Source organism: Lissotriton helveticus, chromosome 6 (genome assembly GCF_964261635.1).
Source record: "Lissotriton helveticus chromosome 6, aLisHel1.1, whole genome shotgun sequence".
NCBI classification, from domain to species: Eukaryota; Metazoa; Chordata; class Amphibia; order Caudata; family Salamandridae; genus Lissotriton; species Lissotriton helveticus.
Window position 1 is genome coordinate 4919751 of NC_136067.1, and position 22764 is coordinate 4942514.

General features: G+C 47.9%; 1 protein-coding gene across 2 annotated transcripts in view; it reads left to right on the top strand.

Annotated features, from left to right (window-relative positions):
- PPP2R5D (protein phosphatase 2 regulatory subunit B'delta) overlaps positions 1-22764 on the top strand; it is a 242482-nt gene that overhangs the window by 134539 nt on the left and 85179 nt on the right. For both annotated transcript variants that reach the window (XM_078647239.1, XM_078647238.1), the window contains exons 5-8: positions 10725-10835; positions 15008-15100; positions 19119-19249; positions 20574-20633. In XM_078647239.1, the coding sequence (XP_078503365.1) occupies positions 10725-10835; positions 15008-15100; positions 19119-19249; positions 20574-20633 (395 nt within the window). The remainder of the gene's footprint in view (positions 1-10724; positions 10836-15007; positions 15101-19118; positions 19250-20573; positions 20634-22764) is intronic.

A 22764-nucleotide genomic window follows, 5' to 3' on the forward strand; every position in this document is an offset into this window, starting at 1 on the left:
GCACTCTTGCTCCTGGGGACGGATCATAAGTGCTTCATGAAGCGGCTGCGCACTGGATAAGTAAAGCACTCGTGCTCCTGGGGACTGATCATAAGTGCTTCATGAAGCGGCTGCGCACTGGTTAAGTAAAGCACTCGTGCTCCTGGGGATTGATCATAAGTGCTTCATGAAGCGGCTGCGCACTGGATAAGTAGAGCACTCATGCTGCTGGGGATTGATCATAAGTGCTTCATGAAGCGGCTGCGCACTGGATAAGTAAAGCACTCGTGCTCCTGGGGACTGATCATAAGTGCTTCATGAAGCGGCTGCGCACTGGATAAGTAAAGCACTCGTGCTCCTGGGGATTGATCATAAGTGCTTCATGAAGCGGATGCACACTGGATAAGTAAAGCACTTGTGCTCCTGGGGATTGATCATAAGTGCTTCATGAAGCGGCTGCGCACTGGATAAGTAGAGCACTCATGCTGCTGGGGATTGATCAGAAGTGCTTCATGAAGCGGCTGCGCACTGGATAAGTAAAGCACTCGTGCTCCTGGGGATTGATCATAAGTGCTTCATGAAGCGGCTGCGCAGTGGATAAGTAAAGCACTCGTACTCCTGGGGATTGATCAAAAGTGCTTCATGAAGCAGCTGCACACTGGATAAGTAAAGCACTCGTGCTCCTGGGGATTGATCATAAGTGCTTCATGAAGCGGCTGCGCACTGGATAAGTAAAGCACTCGTGCTCCTGGGGATTGATCATAAGTGCTTCATGAAGCGGCTGCGCACTGGATAAGTAAAGCACTCGTGCTCCTGGGGACTGATCATAAGTGCTTCATGAAGCGGCTGCGCACTGGATAAGTAAAGCACTCGTGCTCCTGGGGATTGATCATAAGTGCTTCATGAAGCGGATGCACACTGGATAAGTAAAGCACTTGTGCTCCTGGGGATTGATCATAAGTGCTTCATGAAGCGGCTGCGCACTGGATAAGTAGAGCACTCATGCTGCTGGGGATTGATCAGAAGTGCTTCATGAAGCGGCTGCGCACTGGATAAGTAAAGCACTCGTGCTCCTGGGGATTGATCATAAGTGCTTCATGAAGCGGCTGCGCACTGGATAAGTAAAGCACTCGTGCTCCTGGGGACTGATCATAAGTGCTTCATGAAGCGGCTGCGCACTGGATAAGTAAAGCACTCGTGCTCCTGGGGATTGATCATAAGTGCTTCATGAAGCGGATGCACACTGGATAAGTAAAGCACTTGTGCTCCTGGGGATTGATCATAAGTGCTTCATGAAGCGGCTGCGCACTGGATAAGTAGAGCACTCATGCTGCTGGGGACTGATCATAAGTGCTTCATGAAGCGGCTGCGCACTGGATAAGTAAAGCACTCGTGCTCCTGGGGACTGATCATAAGTGCTTCATGAAGCGGCTGCGCACTGGATAAGTAAAGCACTCGTGCTCCTGGGGATTGATCATAAGTGCTTCATGAAGTGGCTGCACACTGGATAAGTAAAGCACTCGTGCTCCTGGGGATTGATCATAAGTGCTTCATGAAGTGGCTGCACACTGGATAAGTAAAGCACTTGTGCTCCTGGGGATTGATCATAAGTGCTTCATGAAGCGGCTGCGCACTGGATAAGTAAAGCACTCGTGCTCCTGAGGATTGATCATAGGTGCTTCGTGAAGCTGCTGCACACTGGATAAGTAAAGCACTCGTGCACCTTGGGATTGATCATAAGTGCTTCATGAAGCGGCTGCGCACTGGATAAGTAAAGCACTCGTGCTCCTGGGGATTGATCATAAGTGCTTCATGAAGCGGCTGCACACTGGATAAGTAAAGCACTCGTGCACCTTGGGATTGATCATAAGTGCTTCATGAAGCGGCTGCGCACTGGATAAGTAAAGCACTCGTGCTCCTGGGGATTGATCATAAGTGCTTCATGAAGCGGCTGCGCACTGGATAAGTAAAGCACTCGTGCGCCTGGGGATTGATCATAAGTGCTTCATGAAGCGGCTGCGCACTGGATAAGTAAAGCACTTGTGCTCCTGGGGATTGATCATAAGTGCTTCATGAAGCGGCTGCGCACTGGATAAGTAAAGCACTCGTGCTCCTGGGGACTGATCATAAGTGCTTCATGAAGCGGCTGCGCACTGGATAAGTAAAGCACTCGTGCTCCTGGGGACTGATCATAAGTGCTTCATGAAGCGGCTGCGCACTGGATAAGTAAAGCACTCGTGCTCCTGGGGATTGATCAGAAGTGCTTCATGAAGTGGCTGCACACTGGATAAGTAAAGCACTTGTGCTCCTGGGGATTGATCATAAGTGCTTCATGAAGTGGCTGCACACTGGATAAGTAAAGCACTTGTGCTCCTGGGGATTGATCATAAGTGCTTCATGAAGCGGCTGCGCACTGGATAAGTAAAGCACTCGTGCTCCTGAGGATTGATCATAGGTGCTTCGTGAAGCTGCTGCACACTGGATAAGTAAAGCACTCGTCCTCCTGGGGATTGATCATAAGTGCTTCATGAAGCGGCTGCGCACTGGATAAGTAAAGCACTTGTGCCCCAGGGGATTGATCATAAGTGCTTCATGAAGCGGCTGCGCACTGGATAAGTAAAGTAAAGTCCACATTTGTAAAGCGCACAATCACCCGTAAGGGTCTCTAGGCGCTGGGGGGCCGTCGGGAAGATTAAGCGAGCTATTGCCCAGAGTCACATGGTGCTGGGCTGACCTGCCGCCGGAGTCGGGGATCGAACCGTGGTCCCCAGATTCCAGCGTCAGTCGCCCTGGCCGCGGCGCCACACCTCTTCCACATAAGTAAAGCACTCATGCTGCTGGGGATTGATCAGAAGTGCTTCATGAAGCGGCTGCGCACTGGATAAGTAAAGCACTCGTGTACCTGGGGATTGATCAGAAGTGCTTCATGAAGCGGCTGCGCTCTGGATAAGTAAAGCACTCGTGCTCCTGGGGATTGATCATAAGTGCTTCATGAAGCGGCTGCGCTCTGGATAAGTAAAGCACTCGTGCTCCTGGGGATTCATCATAAGTGCTTCATGAAGCGGCTGCGCACTGGATAAGTAAACCACTCGTGCTCCTGGGGATTGATCGTAAGTGCTTCATGAAGCGGCTGCGCACTGGATAAGTAAAGCACTCGTGTACCTGGGGATTGATCGTAAGTGCTTCATGAAGCTCCTGCGCACTGGATAAGTAAAGCACTCGTGCTCCTGGGGATTGATCATAAGTGCTTCATGAAGCGGCTGCGCACTGGATAAGTAAAGCACTCGTGTACCTGGGGATTGATCGTAAGTGCTTCATGAAGCGGCTGCGCACTGGATAAGTAAAGCACTTGTGCTCCTGGGGATTGATCATAAGTGCTTCATGAAGCGGCTGCGCACTGGATAAGTAAAGCACTTGTGCTCCTGGGGATTGATCATAAGTGCTTCATGAAGCGGCTGCGCACTGGATAAGTAAAGCACTCTGCTCCTGGCGATTCATCATAAATGCTTCATGAAGCGGCTGCGCATTGGATAAGTAAAGCACTCGTGCTCCTGGGGATTGATCATAAGTGCTTCCTGAAGCGGCTGCGCACTGGATAAGTAAAGCACTCTTGCTCCTGGGGACGGATCATAAGTGCTTCATGAAGCGGCTGCGCACTGGATAAGTAAAGCACTCGTGCTCCTGGGGACTGATCATAAGTGCTTCATGAAGCGGCTGCGCACTGGTTAAGTAAAGCACTCGTGCTCCTGGGGATTGATCATAAGTGCTTCATGAAGCGGCTGCGCACTGGATAAGTAGAGCACTCATGCTGCTGGGGATTGATCATAAGTGCTTCATGAAGCGGCTGCGCACTGGATAAGTAAAGCACTCGTGCTCCTGGGGACTGATCATAAGTGCTTCATGAAGCGGCTGCGCACTGGATAAGTAAAGCACTCGTGCTCCTGGGGATTGATCATAAGTGCTTCATGAAGCGGATGCACACTGGATAAGTAAAGCACTTGTGCTCCTGGGGATTGATCATAAGTGCTTCATGAAGCGGCTGCGCACTGGATAAGTAGAGCACTCATGCTGCTGGGGATTGATCAGAAGTGCTTCATGAAGCGGCTGCGCACTGGATAAGTAAAGCACTCGTGCTCCTGGGGATTGATCATAAGTGCTTCATGAAGCGGCTGCGCAGTGGATAAGTAAAGCACTCGTACTCCTGGGGATTGATCAAAAGTGCTTCATGAAGCAGCTGCACACTGGATAAGTAAAGCACTCGTGCTCCTGGGGATTGATCATAAGTGCTTCATGAAGCGGCTGCGCACTGGATAAGTAAAGCACTCGTGCTCCTGGGGATTGATCATAAGTGCTTCATGAAGCGGCTGCGCACTGGATAAGTAAAGCACTCGTGCTCCTGGGGACTGATCATAAGTGCTTCATGAAGCGGCTGCGCACTGGATAAGTAAAGCACTCGTGCTCCTGGGGATTGATCATAAGTGCTTCATGAAGCGGATGCACACTGGATAAGTAAAGCACTTGTGCTCCTGGGGATTGATCATAAGTGCTTCATGAAGCGGCTGCGCACTGGATAAGTAGAGCACTCATGCTGCTGGGGATTGATCAGAAGTGCTTCATGAAGCGGCTGCGCACTGGATAAGTAAAGCACTCGTGCTCCTGGGGATTGATCATAAGTGCTTCATGAAGCGGCTGCGCACTGGATAAGTAAAGCACTCGTGCTCCTGGGGACTGATCATAAGTGCTTCATGAAGCGGCTGCGCACTGGATAAGTAAAGCACTCGTGCTCCTGGGGATTGATCATAAGTGCTTCATGAAGCGGATGCACACTGGATAAGTAAAGCACTTGTGCTCCTGGGGATTGATCATAAGTGCTTCATGAAGCGGCTGCGCACTGGATAAGTAGAGCACTCATGCTGCTGGGGACTGATCATAAGTGCTTCATGAAGCGGCTGCGCACTGGATAAGTAAAGCACTCGTGCTCCTGGGGACTGATCATAAGTGCTTCATGAAGCGGCTGCGCACTGGATAAGTAAAGCACTCGTGCTCCTGGGGATTGATCATAAGTGCTTCATGAAGTGGCTGCACACTGGATAAGTAAAGCACTCGTGCTCCTGGGGATTGATCATAAGTGCTTCATGAAGTGGCTGCACACTGGATAAGTAAAGCACTTGTGCTCCTGGGGATTGATCATAAGTGCTTCATGAAGCGGCTGCGCACTGGATAAGTAAAGCACTCGTGCTCCTGAGGATTGATCATAGGTGCTTCGTGAAGCTGCTGCACACTGGATAAGTAAAGCACTCGTGCACCTTGGGATTGATCATAAGTGCTTCATGAAGCGGCTGCGCACTGGATAAGTAAAGCACTCGTGCTCCTGGGGATTGATCATAAGTGCTTCATGAAGCGGCTGCACACTGGATAAGTAAAGCACTCGTGCACCTTGGGATTGATCATAAGTGCTTCATGAAGCGGCTGCGCACTGGATAAGTAAAGCACTCGTGCTCCTGGGGATTGATCATAAGTGCTTCATGAAGCGGCTGCGCACTGGATAAGTAAAGCACTCGTGCGCCTGGGGATTGATCATAAGTGCTTCATGAAGCGGCTGCGCACTGGATAAGTAAAGCACTTGTGCTCCTGGGGATTGATCATAAGTGCTTCATGAAGCGGCTGCGCACTGGATAAGTAAAGCACTCGTGCTCCTGGGGACTGATCATAAGTGCTTCATGAAGCGGCTGCGCACTGGATAAGTAAAGCACTCGTGCTCCTGGGGACTGATCATAAGTGCTTCATGAAGCGGCTGCGCACTGGATAAGTAAAGCACTCGTGCTCCTGGGGATTGATCAGAAGTGCTTCATGAAGTGGCTGCACACTGGATAAGTAAAGCACTTGTGCTCCTGGGGATTGATCATAAGTGCTTCATGAAGTGGCTGCACACTGGATAAGTAAAGCACTTGTGCTCCTGGGGATTGATCATAAGTGCTTCATGAAGCGGCTGCGCACTGGATAAGTAAAGCACTCGTGCTCCTGAGGATTGATCATAGGTGCTTCGTGAAGCTGCTGCACACTGGATAAGTAAAGCACTCGTCCTCCTGGGGATTGATCATAAGTGCTTCATGAAGCGGCTGCGCACTGGATAAGTAAAGCACTTGTGCCCCAGGGGATTGATCATAAGTGCTTCATGAAGCGGCTGCGCACTGGATAAGTAAAGTAAAGTCCACATTTGTAAAGCGCACAATCACCCGTAAGGGTCTCTAGGCGCTGGGGGGCCGTCGGGAAGATTAAGCGAGCTATTGCCCAGAGTCACATGGTGCTGGGCTGACCTGCCGCCGGAGTCGGGGATCGAACCGTGGTCCCCAGATTCCAGCGTCAGTCGCCCTGGCCGCGGCGCCACACCTCTTCCACATAAGTAAAGCACTCATGCTGCTGGGGATTGATCAGAAGTGCTTCATGAAGCGGCTGCGCACTGGATAAGTAAAGCACTCGTGTACCTGGGGATTGATCAGAAGTGCTTCATGAAGCGGCTGCGCTCTGGATAAGTAAAGCACTCGTGCTCCTGGGGATTGATCATAAGTGCTTCATGAAGCGGCTGTGCACTGGATAAGTAAAGCACTCGTGCTCCTGGGGATTGATCATAAGTGCTTCATGAAGCGGCTGCGCACTGGATAAGTAAAGCACTCGTGCTCCTGGGGATTGATCATAAGTGCTTCATGAAGCGGCTGCGCACTGGATAAGTAAAGCACTCGTGCTCCTGGGGATTGATCATAAGTGCTTCATGAAGCGGCTGCGCACTGGATAAGTAAAGCACTGGTGCTCCTGGGGATTGATCATAAGTGCTTCATGAAGCGGCTGCGCACTGGATAAGTAAAGCACTCGTGCTCCTGGGGATTGATCATAAGTGCTTCATGAAGCGGCTGCGCACTGGATAAGTAAAGCACTCGTGCTCCTGGGGATTGATCATAAGTGCTTCATGAAGCGGCTGCGCTCTGGGTAAGTAAAGCACTCGTGCTCCTGGGGATTGATCATAAGTGCCTCATGAAGCGGCTGCGCACTGGATAAGTAAAGCACTCATGCTGCTGGGGATTGATCAGAAGTGCTTCATGAAGCGGCTGCGCACTGGATAAGTAAAGCACTCGTGTACCTGGGGATTGATCAGAAGTGCTTCATGAAGCGGCTGCGCTCTGGATAAGTAAAGCACTCGTGCTCCTGGGGATTGATCATAAGTGCTTCATGAAGCGGCTGTGCACTGGATAAGTAAAGCACTTGTGCTCCTGGGGATTGATCATAAGTGCTTCATGAAGCGGCTGCGCACTGGATAAGTAAAGCACTAGTGCTCCTGGGGATTGATCATAAGTGCTTCATGAAGCGGCTGCGCACTGGATAAGTAAAGCACTCGTGCTCCTGGGGATTGATCATAAGTGCTTCATGAAGCGGCTGCGCTCTGGGTAAGTAAAGCACTCGTGCTCCTGGGGATTGATCATAAGTGCTTCATGAAGCGGCTGCGCATTGGATAAGTAAAGCACTCATGCTGCTGGGGATTGATCATAAGTGCTTCATGAAGCGGCTGCGCACTGGATAAGTAAAGCACTCGTGCTCCTGAGGATTGATCATAGGTGCTTCGTGAAGCTGCTGCACACTGGATAAGTAAAGCACTCGTCCTCCTGGGGATTGATCATAAGTGCTTCATGAAGCGGCTGCGCACTGGATAAGTAAAGCACTTGTGCTCCTGGGGATTGATCATAAGTGCTTCATGAAGCGGCTGCGCACTGGATAAGTAAAGTAAAGTCCACATTTGTAAAGCGCACAATCACCCGTAAGGGTCTCTAGGCGCTGGGGGGCCGTCGGGAAGATTAAGCGAGCTATTGCCCAGAGTCACATGGTGCTGGGCTGACCTGCCGCCGGAGTCGGGGATCGAACCGTGGTCCCCAGATTCCAGCGTCAGTCGCCCTGGCCGCGGCGCCACACCTCTTCCACATAAGTAAAGCACTCATGCTGCTGGGGATTGATCAGAAGTGCTTCATGAAGCGGCTGCGCACTGGATAAGTAAAGCACTCGTGTACCTGGGGATTGATCAGAAGTGCTTCATGAAGCGGCTGCGCTCTGGATAAGTAAAGCACTCGTGCTCCTGGGGATTGATCATAAGTGCTTCATGAAGCGGCTGTGCACTGGATAAGTAAAGCACTCGTGCTCCTGGGGATTGATCATAAGTGCTTCATGAAGCGGCTGCGCACTGGATAAGTAAAGCACTCGTGCTCCTGGGGATTGATCATAAGTGCTTCATGAAGCGGCTGCGCACTGGATAAGTAAAGCACTCGTGCTCCTGGGGATTGATCATAAGTGCTTCATGAAGCGGCTGCGCACTGGATAAGTAAAGCACTGGTGCTCCTGGGGATTGATCATAAGTGCTTCATGAAGCGGCTGCGCACTGGATAAGTAAAGCACTCGTGCTCCTGGGGATTGATCATAAGTGCTTCATGAAGCGGCTGCGCACTGGATAAGTAAAGCACTCGTGCTCCTGGGGATTGATCATAAGTGCTTCATGAAGCGGCTGCGCTCTGGGTAAGTAAAGCACTCGTGCTCCTGGGGATTGATCATAAGTGCCTCATGAAGCGGCTGCGCACTGGATAAGTAAAGCACTCATGCTGCTGGGGATTGATCAGAAGTGCTTCATGAAGCGGCTGCGCACTGGATAAATAAAGCACTCGTGTACCTGGGGATTGATCAGAAGTGCTTCATGAAGCGGCTGCGCTCTGGATAAGTAAAGCACTCGTGCTCCTGGGGATTGATCATAAGTGCTTCATGAAGCGGCTGTGCACTGGATAAGTAAAGCACTTGTGCTCCTGGGGATTGATCATAAGTGCTTCATGAAGCGGCTGCACACTGGATAAGTAAAGCACTTGTGCTCCTGGGGATTGATCATAAGTGCTTCATGAAGCGGGTGCGCACTGGATAAGTAAAGCACTCGTGCTCCTGGGGATTGATCATAAGTGCTTCATGAAGCGGCTGCGCACTGGATAAGTAAAGCACTGGTGCTCCTGGGGATTGATCATAAGTGCTTCATGAAGCGGCTGCGCACTGGATAAGTAAAGCACTCGTGCTCCTGGGGATTGATCATAAGTGCTTCATGAAGCGGCTGCGCACTGGATAAGTAAAGCACTCGTGCTCCTGGGGATTGATCATAAGTGCTTCATGAAGCGGCTGCGCTCTGGGTAAGTAAAGCACTCGTGCTCCTGGGGATTGATCATAAGTGCCTCATGAAGCGGCTGCGCACTGGATAAGTAAAGCACTCATGCTGCTGGGGATTGATCAGAAGTGCTTCATGAAGCGGCTGCGCACTGGATAAGTAAAGCACTCGTGTACCTGGGGATTGATCAGAAGTGCTTCATGAAGCGGCTGCGCTCTGGATAAGTAAAGCACTCGTGCTCCTGGGGATTGATCATAAGTGCTTCATGAAGCGGCTGTGCACTGGATAAGTAAAGCACTTGTGCTCCTGGGGATTGATCATAAGTGCTTCATGAAGCGGCTGCGCACTGGATAAGTAAAGCACTCGTGCTCCTGGGGATTGATCATAAGTGCTTCATGAAGCGGCTGCGCACTGGATAAGTAAAGCACTCGTGTACCTGGGGATTGATCATAAGTGCTTCATGAAGCGGCTGCGCTCTGGGTAAGTAAAGCACTCGTGCTCCTGGGGATTGATCATAAGTGCTTCATGAAGCGGCTGCGCACTGGATAAGTAAAGCACTCGTGCTCCTGGGGATTGATCATAAGTGCTTCATGAAGCGGCTGCGCACTGGATAAGTAAAGCACTCGTGCTCCTGGGGATTGATCATAAGTGCTTCATGAAGCGGCTGCGCACTGGATAAGGAAAGCACTCGTGTACCTGGGGATTGCTGCTCCCTAGATGACTAAACCACTCCCTACACCGTTGTGTGACAGCTTAAGTGACTGGGTCCCTGCTAGAGTGCAGTCTGTTGATCAGTGAAACTGCTTTGGTGCATCCTTAATCATTTACACAACATTGGCGTAGTCCTACTTGAACGAGCCGAGGCTCTTGCAGACCTGTCCGAGGCGATTAAGCTTGCTACTTACGTTAGGAACCTTCACTTCATCACGACACTCCTGGGCAGTTACCCTGTAGTCACAAAATTCTGCCTTTATTCTGCGAGCGTGCTGGTCATACATTATACCAAACTCATTAAACGAAGAGGTTTCTTTGTCCTGTTAATGGTTGGTGATGAGCAATGAGGCCTATGAATTTAATGACACCAGAAAATAAACTTTTTTTAAATATGTTTTTACTGCTTGAAAATATATTTCTTGCTTGCATTTAAACTAAATATAAAAGTAGAAATGCATTTGCTGCTATTTAAATATTGTGTGCCATGACTTATCTTTGAAAGGGTTGTTGTTCAACTAGTACATTCCTTGTATGCTGTTTGCAGTGTTTGCCGAGTATGCAAGCATGGCGTACAGTAGAACAAGACCACCCCCAGCCTTGGTGTGGATACAGTGGGGCTCCTGGTTCTGTTCTGTTGATGCAGGTGCTTCTGGCAGAGGTCCAGAGCTGAAGTGCTGATGTGATTGTTACAACCTCGGTACAATGCCTCTGTTGAAGCAGGTGTTTGGTCCCCGCTGTTGGAGCCATAGTGTGGGTGCATGTAGAGAGAATGCTTCACTGTGCTGACAAACATCTGGGGATTGTTGATCGACCTGTGAACTTTCTCTTTCTGACATGTCCAAGGTTGTCTTAGTTTTCAGTGAACTTGTTCCGCACGCTGCCGCCCTCGTCCAACCCAACAGGAGCCGAGTTCGACCCTGAAGAAGACGAGCCGACTCTAGAAGCCGCCTGGCCTCACCTGCAGGTAAGCAGAGCGCAGCAGCGAGTCGGCTTGTAGTGGGAGTAGGAGGCGGGGTAGACCTCAGCCTGCTCTCTAAAGCGGTTTGTGGATCTGGGCTTTGACTTGAAGGGTGAAGCAGGCTTGATTGGGCGGGGTCTGGATGGTCCTTCCCTTCTGGGCATCTTGCTGCGGTTGAGCTGGTGGTGGCAGCGATGAATACACCTCCCACCTTTCAGTTGATGACTGCGTTACTCAGCTCTTTATTCCGTGCAGTGCAGACTGGGGCGTGGCTGGGGTGCAGAATGTGGAAATATTGGTCTTTCTCCAGCATACAATGTCCTTGATATGTATGAGCCGTTGAGTATCTGCATCCGTGGTCAGGAAACAAACACGCTTCTAAAAACATTTTTGTAAAATTGTATATAGTAGTACAAGCCTTTTAAGAAGTATCATTGAGCAGCTAGTACTAAATATTGTGCATTGCTGGGGGCATCACGTTTCAAACTCCTTTACAGAAAAAAAGGAAATAATGGCACAGACAAGAATGTGCCCACGTTGCTTCAATGAGATCTTATTCTTTCTAGATTATGAAGCTGTGCTTGCCATCCACTGTTGGGGGGCCAGTCAGTCAATTAATGTTTTGATATATATAGTGAGGGTACCTGAACACACACGGTCGACTCTTTATTCTTAAAAATGTGATCTCTAATTATTTCTCTTCTTTAGTCACTGGTCACGGTTTCCTTCAATGCGTGTCCTGAAGGTTGGGAGTTTTAGTTTCTTTTCTTGTCTGAGGCAGTCTCTTCTCTTTAGTGTTCTCTGATCTGGTGCCATTCCTGCAGTGATGGAAAAACACCTGTAAGACAGTTGCACAGTTTGTCTGGTCTGACTACTACAGTCTTACTCAGTTCATCACTCTCTGGTTTGTTAGAAGTCTTCCTACAGAGTTTTGATGAGCAAAGATGTGGTAGGCTTAGTTTTCTGGGAAAGCTTGCAAAGGAGTCGACACAACGTCCCTTCACAGCACAAGCACAAGGCCAGGTGTCCTTTTAACCTGTGTGATCTTCTGACGCTCCAAAAAGGTTCTTCAGAGAAGTACAGTCATCACCACAGTTCTAACACTCCGCATACATCGCGTTGTCGTCGTCCTCTGCATATGGACTGCGACTCTCAAACAACCCACTTGTGCCCTTTAGTGTACACCCGTTGTTGAAACATTTAAGTCTAGTTTTCAGACCTCACAATCTTCCCGCAGTCATAGACTGTATAACTTTCCTCCTGCAGTGTTTGCCATTCCAACAAGCATTTGCAATGCAACAGGTCTCACATTTATTAACGCTAGAGTTGTTGGAGTGATATTTGCATAATGCTATTGGTATAAAAAAGCCCAATTTTTTTTTTCAACACCAACAGCTCTAACTTTAACAAATGCGAAATCTATTGCATTGCAGTGAAGGTGGCGAGTGGGACCAGCAAAGCAAGTAGACTGAAATGAGCCAATTCTGGAACCCTTGATTTCACCCTAGTACAATATTTTCTGCCTTGTTTGGTGAAAACGGTGAGCAGGACCAGTATAGCGAGCAGACGCAAATATAAAGTGGAGCGGGCCGGCTGCTAGGCAGAACCAAGTGAGTTGTTACCCTTACTGCCATCCTAGTGCCATCGCGTCACGCTTTGTTTAGGGGAATGGAGAGTAGATTTACTAGAGTGAGGACACTCGTATAGCAAGCGTTGACAAAGACAATAGGCCTCAAATCTGGGGAACCGGGTTCGAAGTCTCTGCAATGACGCTGAACATCCTGTGATTCTGGGCAAATCACTTAATCTCTCCGTGCCTAACAAAAAATGATATTGTCCTCATGTAACGCAACTGGTGCTATGTAAAGGGCTCTGATACCCGATTCGGGTCAAGTTCGCGCTATATAAAGTTCTGTTAAAAAATGTTTTAAAAATCCAATCGTACCACTTTAAATAAACATGTTAAAAGTTAACATCCCCTCCAGCCATTCTGATTATTTTTTTTAAACTTCCACTTTGGCCCAATATTTATTCATCAAAATGTTTACGTTAATCGATAGTCCTAATATTGTACAAGAGGCAAGATTATTCAGACACAGTAAAACTCTGGACCTTTATGAAAACAACCTTACGAACAGGATGCAACTTGCGATTGATGCAGCTCGAGACTTCCTTAAGAGTAAAGTGGCTCTACATTCGGACGTCCTAAAGATTGGACAAAGAATCCTTTTCCTTTCACATGGAGAAAAGAGAACAGTCTAAAAGTTGATGAGTTAAGAAATGTTTAAATCACAAAAACAGGACTCATTATTATAAAGCCATGAATTCTCAACCCAGGACCCATTCCTAACCTCAATAGAAATATTGTATTCTGTAATCGTTTGTCAGGGACCTGGTGCAAATATGCAAAGGTTTTTGCCTTACCCAGATAACCAATAGATAGCCAATCGAGCTCTTCGCGAGGTGCTCCCTGCCTCTAGCCATTGAGCCGCCTTGAAGGACGTCTGTTCCCATATTAAAGGATATCAAATCATCGATCTTAAAAAGAGAATTTTCATAATCAGTTCTCTTTGCATCAGTTGCAGTAGAATTCATCTGAACGAGGGATAATGTCCTTCATCATCAAACAGGAGAGTTCCTCTCTCTGTTGCATCATTTGATGTCGCAGAAGAACATTAGTACTCAACCTTCAGCTAGAAGGGTCCAAGAATCAAGCTCCAACTCCAGCCTATTTGTGTGGATCATAGAGTTCCTTGGGAGCCAAGGAGAGCCTTTAGACGGAGGCTCTCCCGTGACTCCCAATCCACACTCTGATCAATCACTCCAAGCTCCGTCCCATACAATGCCTGTGGGGTTAACTTACCTCTGGTGCCCTTTTCAGGGGCTCCACAGAGAGACCTCGGAGCGGATTTCCTGTCACCAACACTGTCTCTATTGCTAAATGCTTATTTCATTATTGATTGCAAAAAAAGTGAGACCTAAATATTTCTAATCCAAAACCTGTTTTAAGGGTACATTGTTTAAAAAACAGGTACATTTCAGAAATTTCTTCAAAAATATTGGTGTTAGTTTTTTCTACATTGACAAGTGATCGCTCTTCCTCACAATAGGATTGCAAGGCATGGACTTTTCTTTGTAGCCCTGTTGAGGTATAATCAATTATCACTAGGTCATCGGCATCCGTAAGACAATGGAGGCAAATGTTGCTGATTTTGGGAGGAAAATAATTACTACTAGCCAGTGCAGCTCGAAAATCCAAAATAAAAAGACTAAACAGAAGGGGTACTAAAACACACCCCTGTCTTAAACCATTATCAACAAGGATTTGTGTGACAAAAACTCCTGCCCTATTTATGTCAACTCGTGCCCAGTTATTAACATGCAGTTGTTGGAGCATGATCAGCGTGTGTTTGGAATATTCCACATCAGTCGTGTGGAGGGTTCGGCCTCAGTCGTGTGGAGTGCGCCAGCTATTGATGACCAGTTGATTGACACAACATTCAAGCGATTTGTTGAGGAAAGGTAGACTAGAAAATAGGTGGAAATTGATTAGCGGCACTCGGTCTGCACAGGTTTTTTTTTTTTTTTAACTAAAAAGAGTGAGAGACTTGGTATTTACTCAGATTGTATTTCAGTGGTATTTCAGACTTGGTCCTTCACTAAATCAGTTACTGCCGTGTCCCACTCCTTCACTTAGTTTAGTCCGTGTCGCATGGAGCATCATCAGCGAGTTGAGAACTTTCAGCCAACACCACCGAGCTTACAGTGGTTTTTTTAAGTTAATAGGTAAGAGCGAAACTACATGTTCACAAATGCAAAGGCAGGATTGCGCCACTGTACCGACATGACCGTAGACCACGGCACAGTGGTACCTCGGTCTAAAAGTCGCTGTATTTGCATCTCGTTTGTTCTTCAGTGCACAAGCTGTTATGATGTCTGGTGGATCTGAAAGTTATTTCCCCTTACTTAGTCTCTCGTCCGAGCCCGCTGTGGCAATCCTCTGTGAGCGTCTGGACTTTTGACCCCCCTAGTGAAGGAAGTGACGTCCCGTGTCATATAGTGTCTGTCTTTAGCCCACATCTGAGATCGGTGTGTGGTGTGTTGTGGTGGAGAGCGTGCAACAGCCACCATAGGCGAATGTGAATTAACTTCTCCTTCTGACATTTTCTTTGCTGCAGTTGGTGTATGAGTTTTTCCTGCGGTTTCTTGAGTCTCCTGATTTTCAGCCGAACGTCGCCAAGAAATACATTGACCAGAAGTTCGTGATGTCGGTAAGATCGATTTGAGAATGTGGAGTGGTTTTCGAGGTTGTGTGATGCCACATTTTTCGCATGTCTCATATGCTTCATTTCTGCATGCCGAAGTTCATGTATGGTTTCCTTTTCTGGGTGATATCACGTGCGATGGTAGTGATTGTCCGGCTGCAAAGCGCTTTGGTCTGGAGTCTGCAAGTGTGTAATAATTAATGTCCATTAATTCAGGGTATAAAATTATATTTGATTTATTGAAGATTGGTATCAGATCAAGATGATAATGAAGAAATAAGTAAGTCCAAATATAATCCCACCAGGAGCAGCTGGACTGCTGCTCAGCCTCAGATGTAACTGACTCTCATCTCAAGCATACACAACCAGCATTCTATGTGACATCATAGATGTATGCTGAGCAAGTTATAACAAACACTAAAGAAGGACAGAGAAGAAAGAAAAGCAGGATGTAACACAGTGTTAAACTGAATACGAACAGATTGTTGTACAACTTCTATTGCAGTCAGTGGGTTTCCTGCCACTCTCACCAGCAGATAAAACAAAGACATGTTGCTTTTGACATTCAAACACTGCAGCTATTTGAACGTTTATTGGACTAAATGATATTTCAGTACAGTGCACACGCCTCAGACTTCGAAGGAATACGACTCCGGTGGTGCCAGAAGTATTTGCTCCTAATGCAACAGCTTCAGTTTATGTCCAGTACGTGTAACGCGAACAGGAGATAATAAATCTGCTGTGCCAAGCTCGTGGACAAGGAATGCATTCTTTACCCACTAAACAACTAGTTCCATTGTGTTTCCAGCCCTTTAAACAAGCAGGTTGGTTGATTTCCTTTCGTCTCAGCTGGCTTAGTCCTACCTACTGGACGTACTTGCATTGGACGCTTGAGTAAGCGACCTTGCAATGAGCGTAGAAAGACTAAATCGTGGAAGACATGACGGTGGATTTCCCCACAGCCAGCTTCTTCTTTTTTAATTTATTCTTTATAACTTTATCATTTTGCACTAAAAAACAATGTGAGACGTATTGCAGTATATCATGGCGTAATTGTATATCCGAGATTGTAGTATATATGAAATACTATAAGACCTGACAATGCATCAGTACAGGATGTTGAATTTAATAATGGGAAAAGCATCGCGGGAGGTGATACCCTGTACAAGAGTGTCTTTGCTGGTGGAATATAAGGAGGGCGTGGTGGCGGGAGAGGGAAGGACTGAGCTCCCAGGGTCAGACTCCAGAGAGAGTAAATAAGTCCGGAGGGGCTGTCCAATATCTTTAGGTCTGGCTGTGGTTGCATTGTGGCATAAACTTCATTAGTCAGGTCACTTAAGGTCATGCTTTGTAGCCAGGCCTTAGTAGTGGGACATATCACGCTGACCCAGCGAGGAAACAATCTCTCTCTGCTGTAGGACGCTGGCTCTGTATATACTATACCAAAGTGAGGTATAGTGTGCACAGAGTCCAGTGGATCCCCTAAGGTAGGCCGAGGTAAAGTTAGATCGCACCTCTCTCTATTTGTGGTAGTGTGGTCGAGCAGTAAGGCCGTACCAGAGGACAGTGTAAAACATTTGTTGTACACACTCCGTCAGCAAATGAATTCTCACACTCAAAGACTGAACTTCAGACCAATTGTTTTTGTATAAAAATATTCTTTTAGTTATTTTATTTTCTAGAACCAAGCAAGCCTGGCACAGGTAAGCAATAAATACTTTTTAATAGTAATGCTGTTGTAACAGTTTGGATTACAATTGTAAGTGTACTTTGATTTGGTTACAGTAGTGTTAGTAATAATGCAATGGTTTTCAGAATACAGGGCATATACTTCGTATAGGATTTGTTGTAAAATGACGAGTACAGTTTACTTTTCTTTCACGGTGCTGTATGCCTGGATACTGCACAGGGACATTTCCTATAAACAGGTAAGTGAAAGCGTTTTTGTTATTTAGTAGAATTTTAAAACGATTTCTTAGGTTTTCCAACTCCACACTTCGAAACATTTAATAGAAAAACAGTCAATGTTACCCTATGGAGGAAAAAAGTGTTATCAGTTTACAGGTGAGTACTTTGTTGTGGGAGTTGGTGTTCTGGGGTGAGACTCCGGGGTCCCTCAGGGTCAAGGATACACTCCTGTTACACCCTCAGCGGCACTAGGGCGACCGGGTGCAGAGTGCTGAAGCCCAATGTTACCCAATGGGGATAGTGAGCCTCTGGTGGCGGCTGATGAGCATGCCACTGGGTTGAGGGAGCAAAGCTCCTGGACTTAAGCTCAGGGCAAATGGGGGTTTAGGCCTGCACAAAAGATGCACCCTCAGCGGCACTGGGGCAGCCGGGTGCAGAGTGCTGTTTTGGCATCGGGTGCCTTGTAGCTTTCAATGGGGAGTCTCCGGTTTGCAAAAGCACTGCAGGCTCGGGGACGAAGGTCTTCTGGGTGCAACCACCACTTAGAGGTATGTTGGTGGTTGGTTAGGCACCGTCGGTTGGGCCACCCAAGGCCATGAGGTGTTGGGTGCAGGGGTGCCTTTTAGGGTCGGGCCTTCTTACCAGCTCCTGGTCGCGGTTAGGGGGGACCTTCCGGTTTGAGGCTGCAGGCTTTGTCTGGAGGCTTGGGGCAAGTCAGGGGTCACCAGATCTCGGGTCAGGATCGCCAGGGAGACCATCTCTTGGTGTTGGGCCACTCGAACTTGGGCCGTGGGCGTGGGGTGCAGAGTGGTGCAGACCTGCAGATCCATGCAAAGCTGGAGCCTGTTGATGAAAGAATCCGGTATCTCCGGGAGACAGAGTCTTTGAGATTGAAGGCAGGCAGGTCCTCCAGGTTTTCCCTGGAGCAGGTTTGAGGTGGGGACAGGCCGGTAGGGCTGGGGCCAAGTCAGTAGGCGCCCTCTTCTTGGTAGCTTCGGCACGGCTGTTCGGACCTTCTTCTTTTCTTCTTGTAGTTTCTTGCCTAACCTCTTGGTTCAGGGGTGCCCCATAAGATTGTATTTAGGGGTGTTTTAGGGGTCTCGAGGTCAGTAGCCAATGGGCTACTGATCTTAGGGTGACTACACCCTTGTTGTGCTCCCCCCACATGGGGGAGTGGGCACAATCCCTAATTCTGATTGGAGAGTGCCTGCCATCTGCAAGATGGTGGGGACTGAAGAGTGGGCTTCACCTCGCCTCCCCCACCTGAGGGGTGGGATTGGCAGAGTTGGGCATATCTTCTGGGCTGGCTAGTTTTTCCCACCTGTCTTCCTGTCGAAAAGGAGGGAGGGGCTTTGGGTCGCATTACAAAAGCTGCCAGGCCTCTGAAGCTCCCCTGCCACAGATGGCTCTTCCTGGCCAGGGGGAGGTGTGAACACCCCGCCCAGGAAAGGCTTTGTTTCTGGGCTCAAGGAGAGAAGGCTTCCTCCCCAGGGGCCAGAAACCTGTCTCGTGGTGGCAGGCAGGTGTGTGCCAGTCGGGGAACCCACCAGAGGCTGGTCGTTTTTCAGGGGGCATCTCTAAGATGTACTCTGAGGGTATTTTTTATTAAATCACACACTGGCATCAGTGTGGGTTTAATGTGCTGAGAAGTTTGATACCAAACTTCTCAGTTCTCAGTGCAGCCATTATGGTGCTGGGAAGTTCATAGTGACGAACTCCCAGCACCATACACTCTTAATGGCAGCACTGCACTTGGGTCTAAGAATGGACTCGGACACTGTAGGGGCACAGGGCTCATGCGCCGTACCCTCACCACCGGCATATTGCACCCAGCTAGAGGGGTGACTGATCTATGCCAAGGCAGTGGGTTGTAGGTATGGCACACAGGGATGTGTGTCCTGTCGACTCTACACTTTGTTTTGCCCCAAGAAACGCAAACCGTTCACAGTGTCACGTATGTTTTAGAAGGATTGTCAGAGGACGTAGGTATGGTACCTTGTGCTTTGGTAGAAAATTATCGTTTCTGCGAGAATTTGTGCATGATGATCATAGTTAAAGGTTGCTTTTGCTTCTTGGCTTCGCCTACACTGCTTATGTCTTTTGTTGTATGACGCAGCTGCTGGATTTGTTCGACAGTGAAGACCCGCGCGAGAGGGATTTTCTAAAGACCATTTTGCATCGGATCTATGGGAAATTCCTAGGCCTTCGAGCGTACGTCAGGCGACAGATCAATAATATATTTTACAGGTACGTTTCCAGGGTCGTTCACTCAGCAGATGCCTATTGTGGCTACTGCTTTCCTGCATATCAAAAATGTGGAAATGTAGGTATGCTGTAGCTTGACAAGGTTATGAAACTTTAAAATGTGTCATTCTTTATAACAAAAAACATTCTTCCATGCTCGCCTGTGCGTGCACAGCCATTTTTGTATATTATTTTATAACTTATAATGTAACGTCTGTGCCCCTTTTTAGGTCGAGGACCGTAGGCTGCGCTTGTGCAGTCTCGGTCAGAGATTTAAGGATTCTTAGTTAGCGGGCTTGAACCCACCCCTCTTCTCCATTGGCTGGCTTCCTAAACGGTGGCCAGCCATTGGAGGAGGGGGCGTCACTCTGTTCAAGCCCCGTCTTTTTCCCATTCGGGGCGTATTTTTTGCGTTGTTTCTCGGCGTGACGTCTTCCGTCACTCATCAAAAAACACTTCCCCCCCCAGTCGCAAAATGGCGGCGCGTTTCTCCGAGGCATTTCTGCTTTGCCTCGGAGAAACGTGGTGGTGTGGAGCGCTCCTCGGGGAGACCGGCGTGCTGGCAGCTGAGATGCCACCGCCTAATCCAGCATGCAGCGATGTAGTGCTTGCCCCGGTCACCAATCCTCATTCCTTACCCTTTTCACTGCCTCTTAAGCTCCTCTCAGGCGCCCTTCTTGTCAAATAATGCATTTTAAAATGATATGCCAGCGTGATTGTCAGGAAATCTGAAACTCCCATCCCACTCAATTTTACTGACCATGCTACACCCTTGCTTCTATCGCATTAATGCATTAGCCTGGACTGCTTGAACTCACTACCGTGAGAGTCGAGTGCTAAAAAAAGCATTTTGGCCCCAGGGCAGCAGCGAGTAAATTACATTAATTGCCACTGTTAATACCTTGGACTTATCTGGGACACCACAAAGGGCCCATATTTGTTTTGCATGAGATACGATTGGTGTCTTTTACTTATCTTCAAACTGAACTCATTGTTGCCAATTTGTAGGGTATTACTGTGTTTTATTCTTTTTTTAGTTTTGAGGCTTGGACCCATGTTTCTTTTTGAATTTTTGCATGTGTGCGTGTTTTCTGTAACCCTGTGTGCTGTCTGCAGATTTGTGTACTTGTGTGTGCGCCGACCTGTTCTAGATAATCCCAGGAATTGAGCTCCTCTGTTCTCTTACTTGCAGCGAGTTGGCTTGACTGGCTTTACCTGGTCTCTGATTGTGTCCATCAGCCAGAGCAGTGGGCTCTCTCAGTCCAGCTCTGACACACTGTTCGTCCATAAGATGCTTTTGAACCAACCTTTTCTTTTTCTTCCGCAGGTTTATTTATGAAACGGAGCATCACAATGGGATTGCTGAGCTTCTGGAAATCCTGGGCAGGTCAGTGTGTCTGCTGTGATACCTGTGCCCTGCTTCTCGGCGATGGGAGGAGCTCTTGGACTTCGTGTGGGTTGGAGGGAGCACTGGGTTAAACTTGCCAGGAGATTTGGAGCCATGGCAAATATGTTGGCCCGAGTTGGTTTTTGTCTTTGGAACATTTACATTTGTTTTGTGTTTGTGCTGGGCATCTCCAGTGGAAATGCAGCACACAGGTCACATCAAGCAGCACAGTAGGCTTCTTAGTGGATGGTATTGTCAACAGTTATATTCTTCTGTCGAGTGTACTCCAGATTCCAAGAAACCAGATGGAAGGCTGTATGAGATGTACTTGCGATGATCGGTGATTTGGTTACAAGAAGTAGTATTCACGGATAGTTGTGTTTAGTAGAGGCTGTCGTGGAATAGGGAGGGGGTCAGAGTGCTCCACAATAGCAAGTTCTTAAACACTATTGTTGCTTATAGGAATGACTCTCAAAATAAATAAATAAAAAATAAATAAATAAATTTGTTTGAGATATTTCAGATATTAATATGAAATGTAGTCAGACAAACGTATTGTGTTGCTACCGCACTTTCAGGGCCCCTTGTAAGATTAAATGCGCTTTCTCTGTTCCTGAGTGAGCCCCCAGGTATAATTCCTGCTCTCTTCCCTGCCCCGAGCATGAGATCCGATTTCCATAGCTTCCTGGCGCCCTTCGAGTGTGATTGGAAATGTTGTGGTGCTTGACCTGTGTGGGGGGAGGTGGGCACAGTACATGAGGTTTGAGGCAGGGTAGAAGTGTTGTGTGTGGCTTCAAGAGCTCATAATCATTAGTGTTCTAGCAAGAGATGCAGTCACTCATCCCGGTATTAAATGACTCTTAGAAAGTATTATTAAATAGACTAATCCATGAAACACCTTCTGATACCAACGGTAAAGTACTGAATGGCAAAGGCAGTCCGAATCTCAAGCTACGGCCTCTGAAAGCGCATACCTGGGCGTGATTTCAAAAGTGTCACCTTAATGATCCAAGGGAAGAAATGATGCCTTTTCTTCTCAATTTGTGTTTATTGATTTCAGAGACATACAAAGAGCATGACGACATAGCATCCTCGAAACCGTATACAAAGACCGTGCCATGGTGCAGAACATTACCATATATAATGGTTACTTCCATAAATCGTTCAATAATTGACAATCCATGTTGTCTTGTTGCTCAATACAGAAGGAAGAGAATACATGCTAACAATCCCCTTCCCTACGTCAGGCAAAGAACAACATCTACTGGTAAGAGGTAGAAGGTATTTAGAGGCCATGAAGCAGTTGAAATTGACAGTTTAAACTATGGAGGAGGAGGGGGTCCCAAGCGGGGGTGGGGGGTCAAATCTGGAACACTTGTGTGCTGATGGCAAGAGACTAATGGTATGCCCACTAAGAGATACCTCCCAAGAGGTCCCCATATACAGTCTAATCCCTGTTGGGATTCCGTGAGTTTAGTGGTCCGGCGTTCCATGGTAAGGCCTTGCTATAGGCAGGCATGCCACTAGGACATGGAGGGGGCCGTTGGCTTCTTCAGGCGGATGCTCGTGCCATCTTGACTATCCCCAAACAAAGCCACATGATGGATCTGTCTCGACTGTTTAGTGTTTAAGAGAAGGATTGTGCAAACCCAACAACGCATCTGGGCTAATATCTCGCTCCAAGAGGGTCTAATCATGGGCAGTCCCAGCATGTGTGGCGGAGGTCGCCCAGTAAACCACAATCCCTCCAACATCTAACAGACGTATCTGGGGATATTTTGTGGAGCTTAGAGGGGTAGAGATACCAGTTGTAGAGAACTTTAAACGTGAGTTCTGCTCTGTGGAGAATATAGCTGTAAGTTTACCCCTCGACACAGTCATTCTCCGCTGAAGAATAAATGTGAGTGATTCCGAAGATTCTCTTTCCGCTTGTACCAGCTCCTCCTCCAGTGCCAAGCGCTCCTTGGTTTTTGTCTCAAGAGTGGTCATTTGCAATATGCATTTTCCCCCTAGCACCGCTTTAAAGGCATCCCAATTCGTGTTCTAATTAGTGCCTTGGGGGTTATTTTGTTGGAGGTATTCCCTGATACTTGCCCTGAGCTTCTCTCTGCAGTCCCTTGTCAAGGGGCTT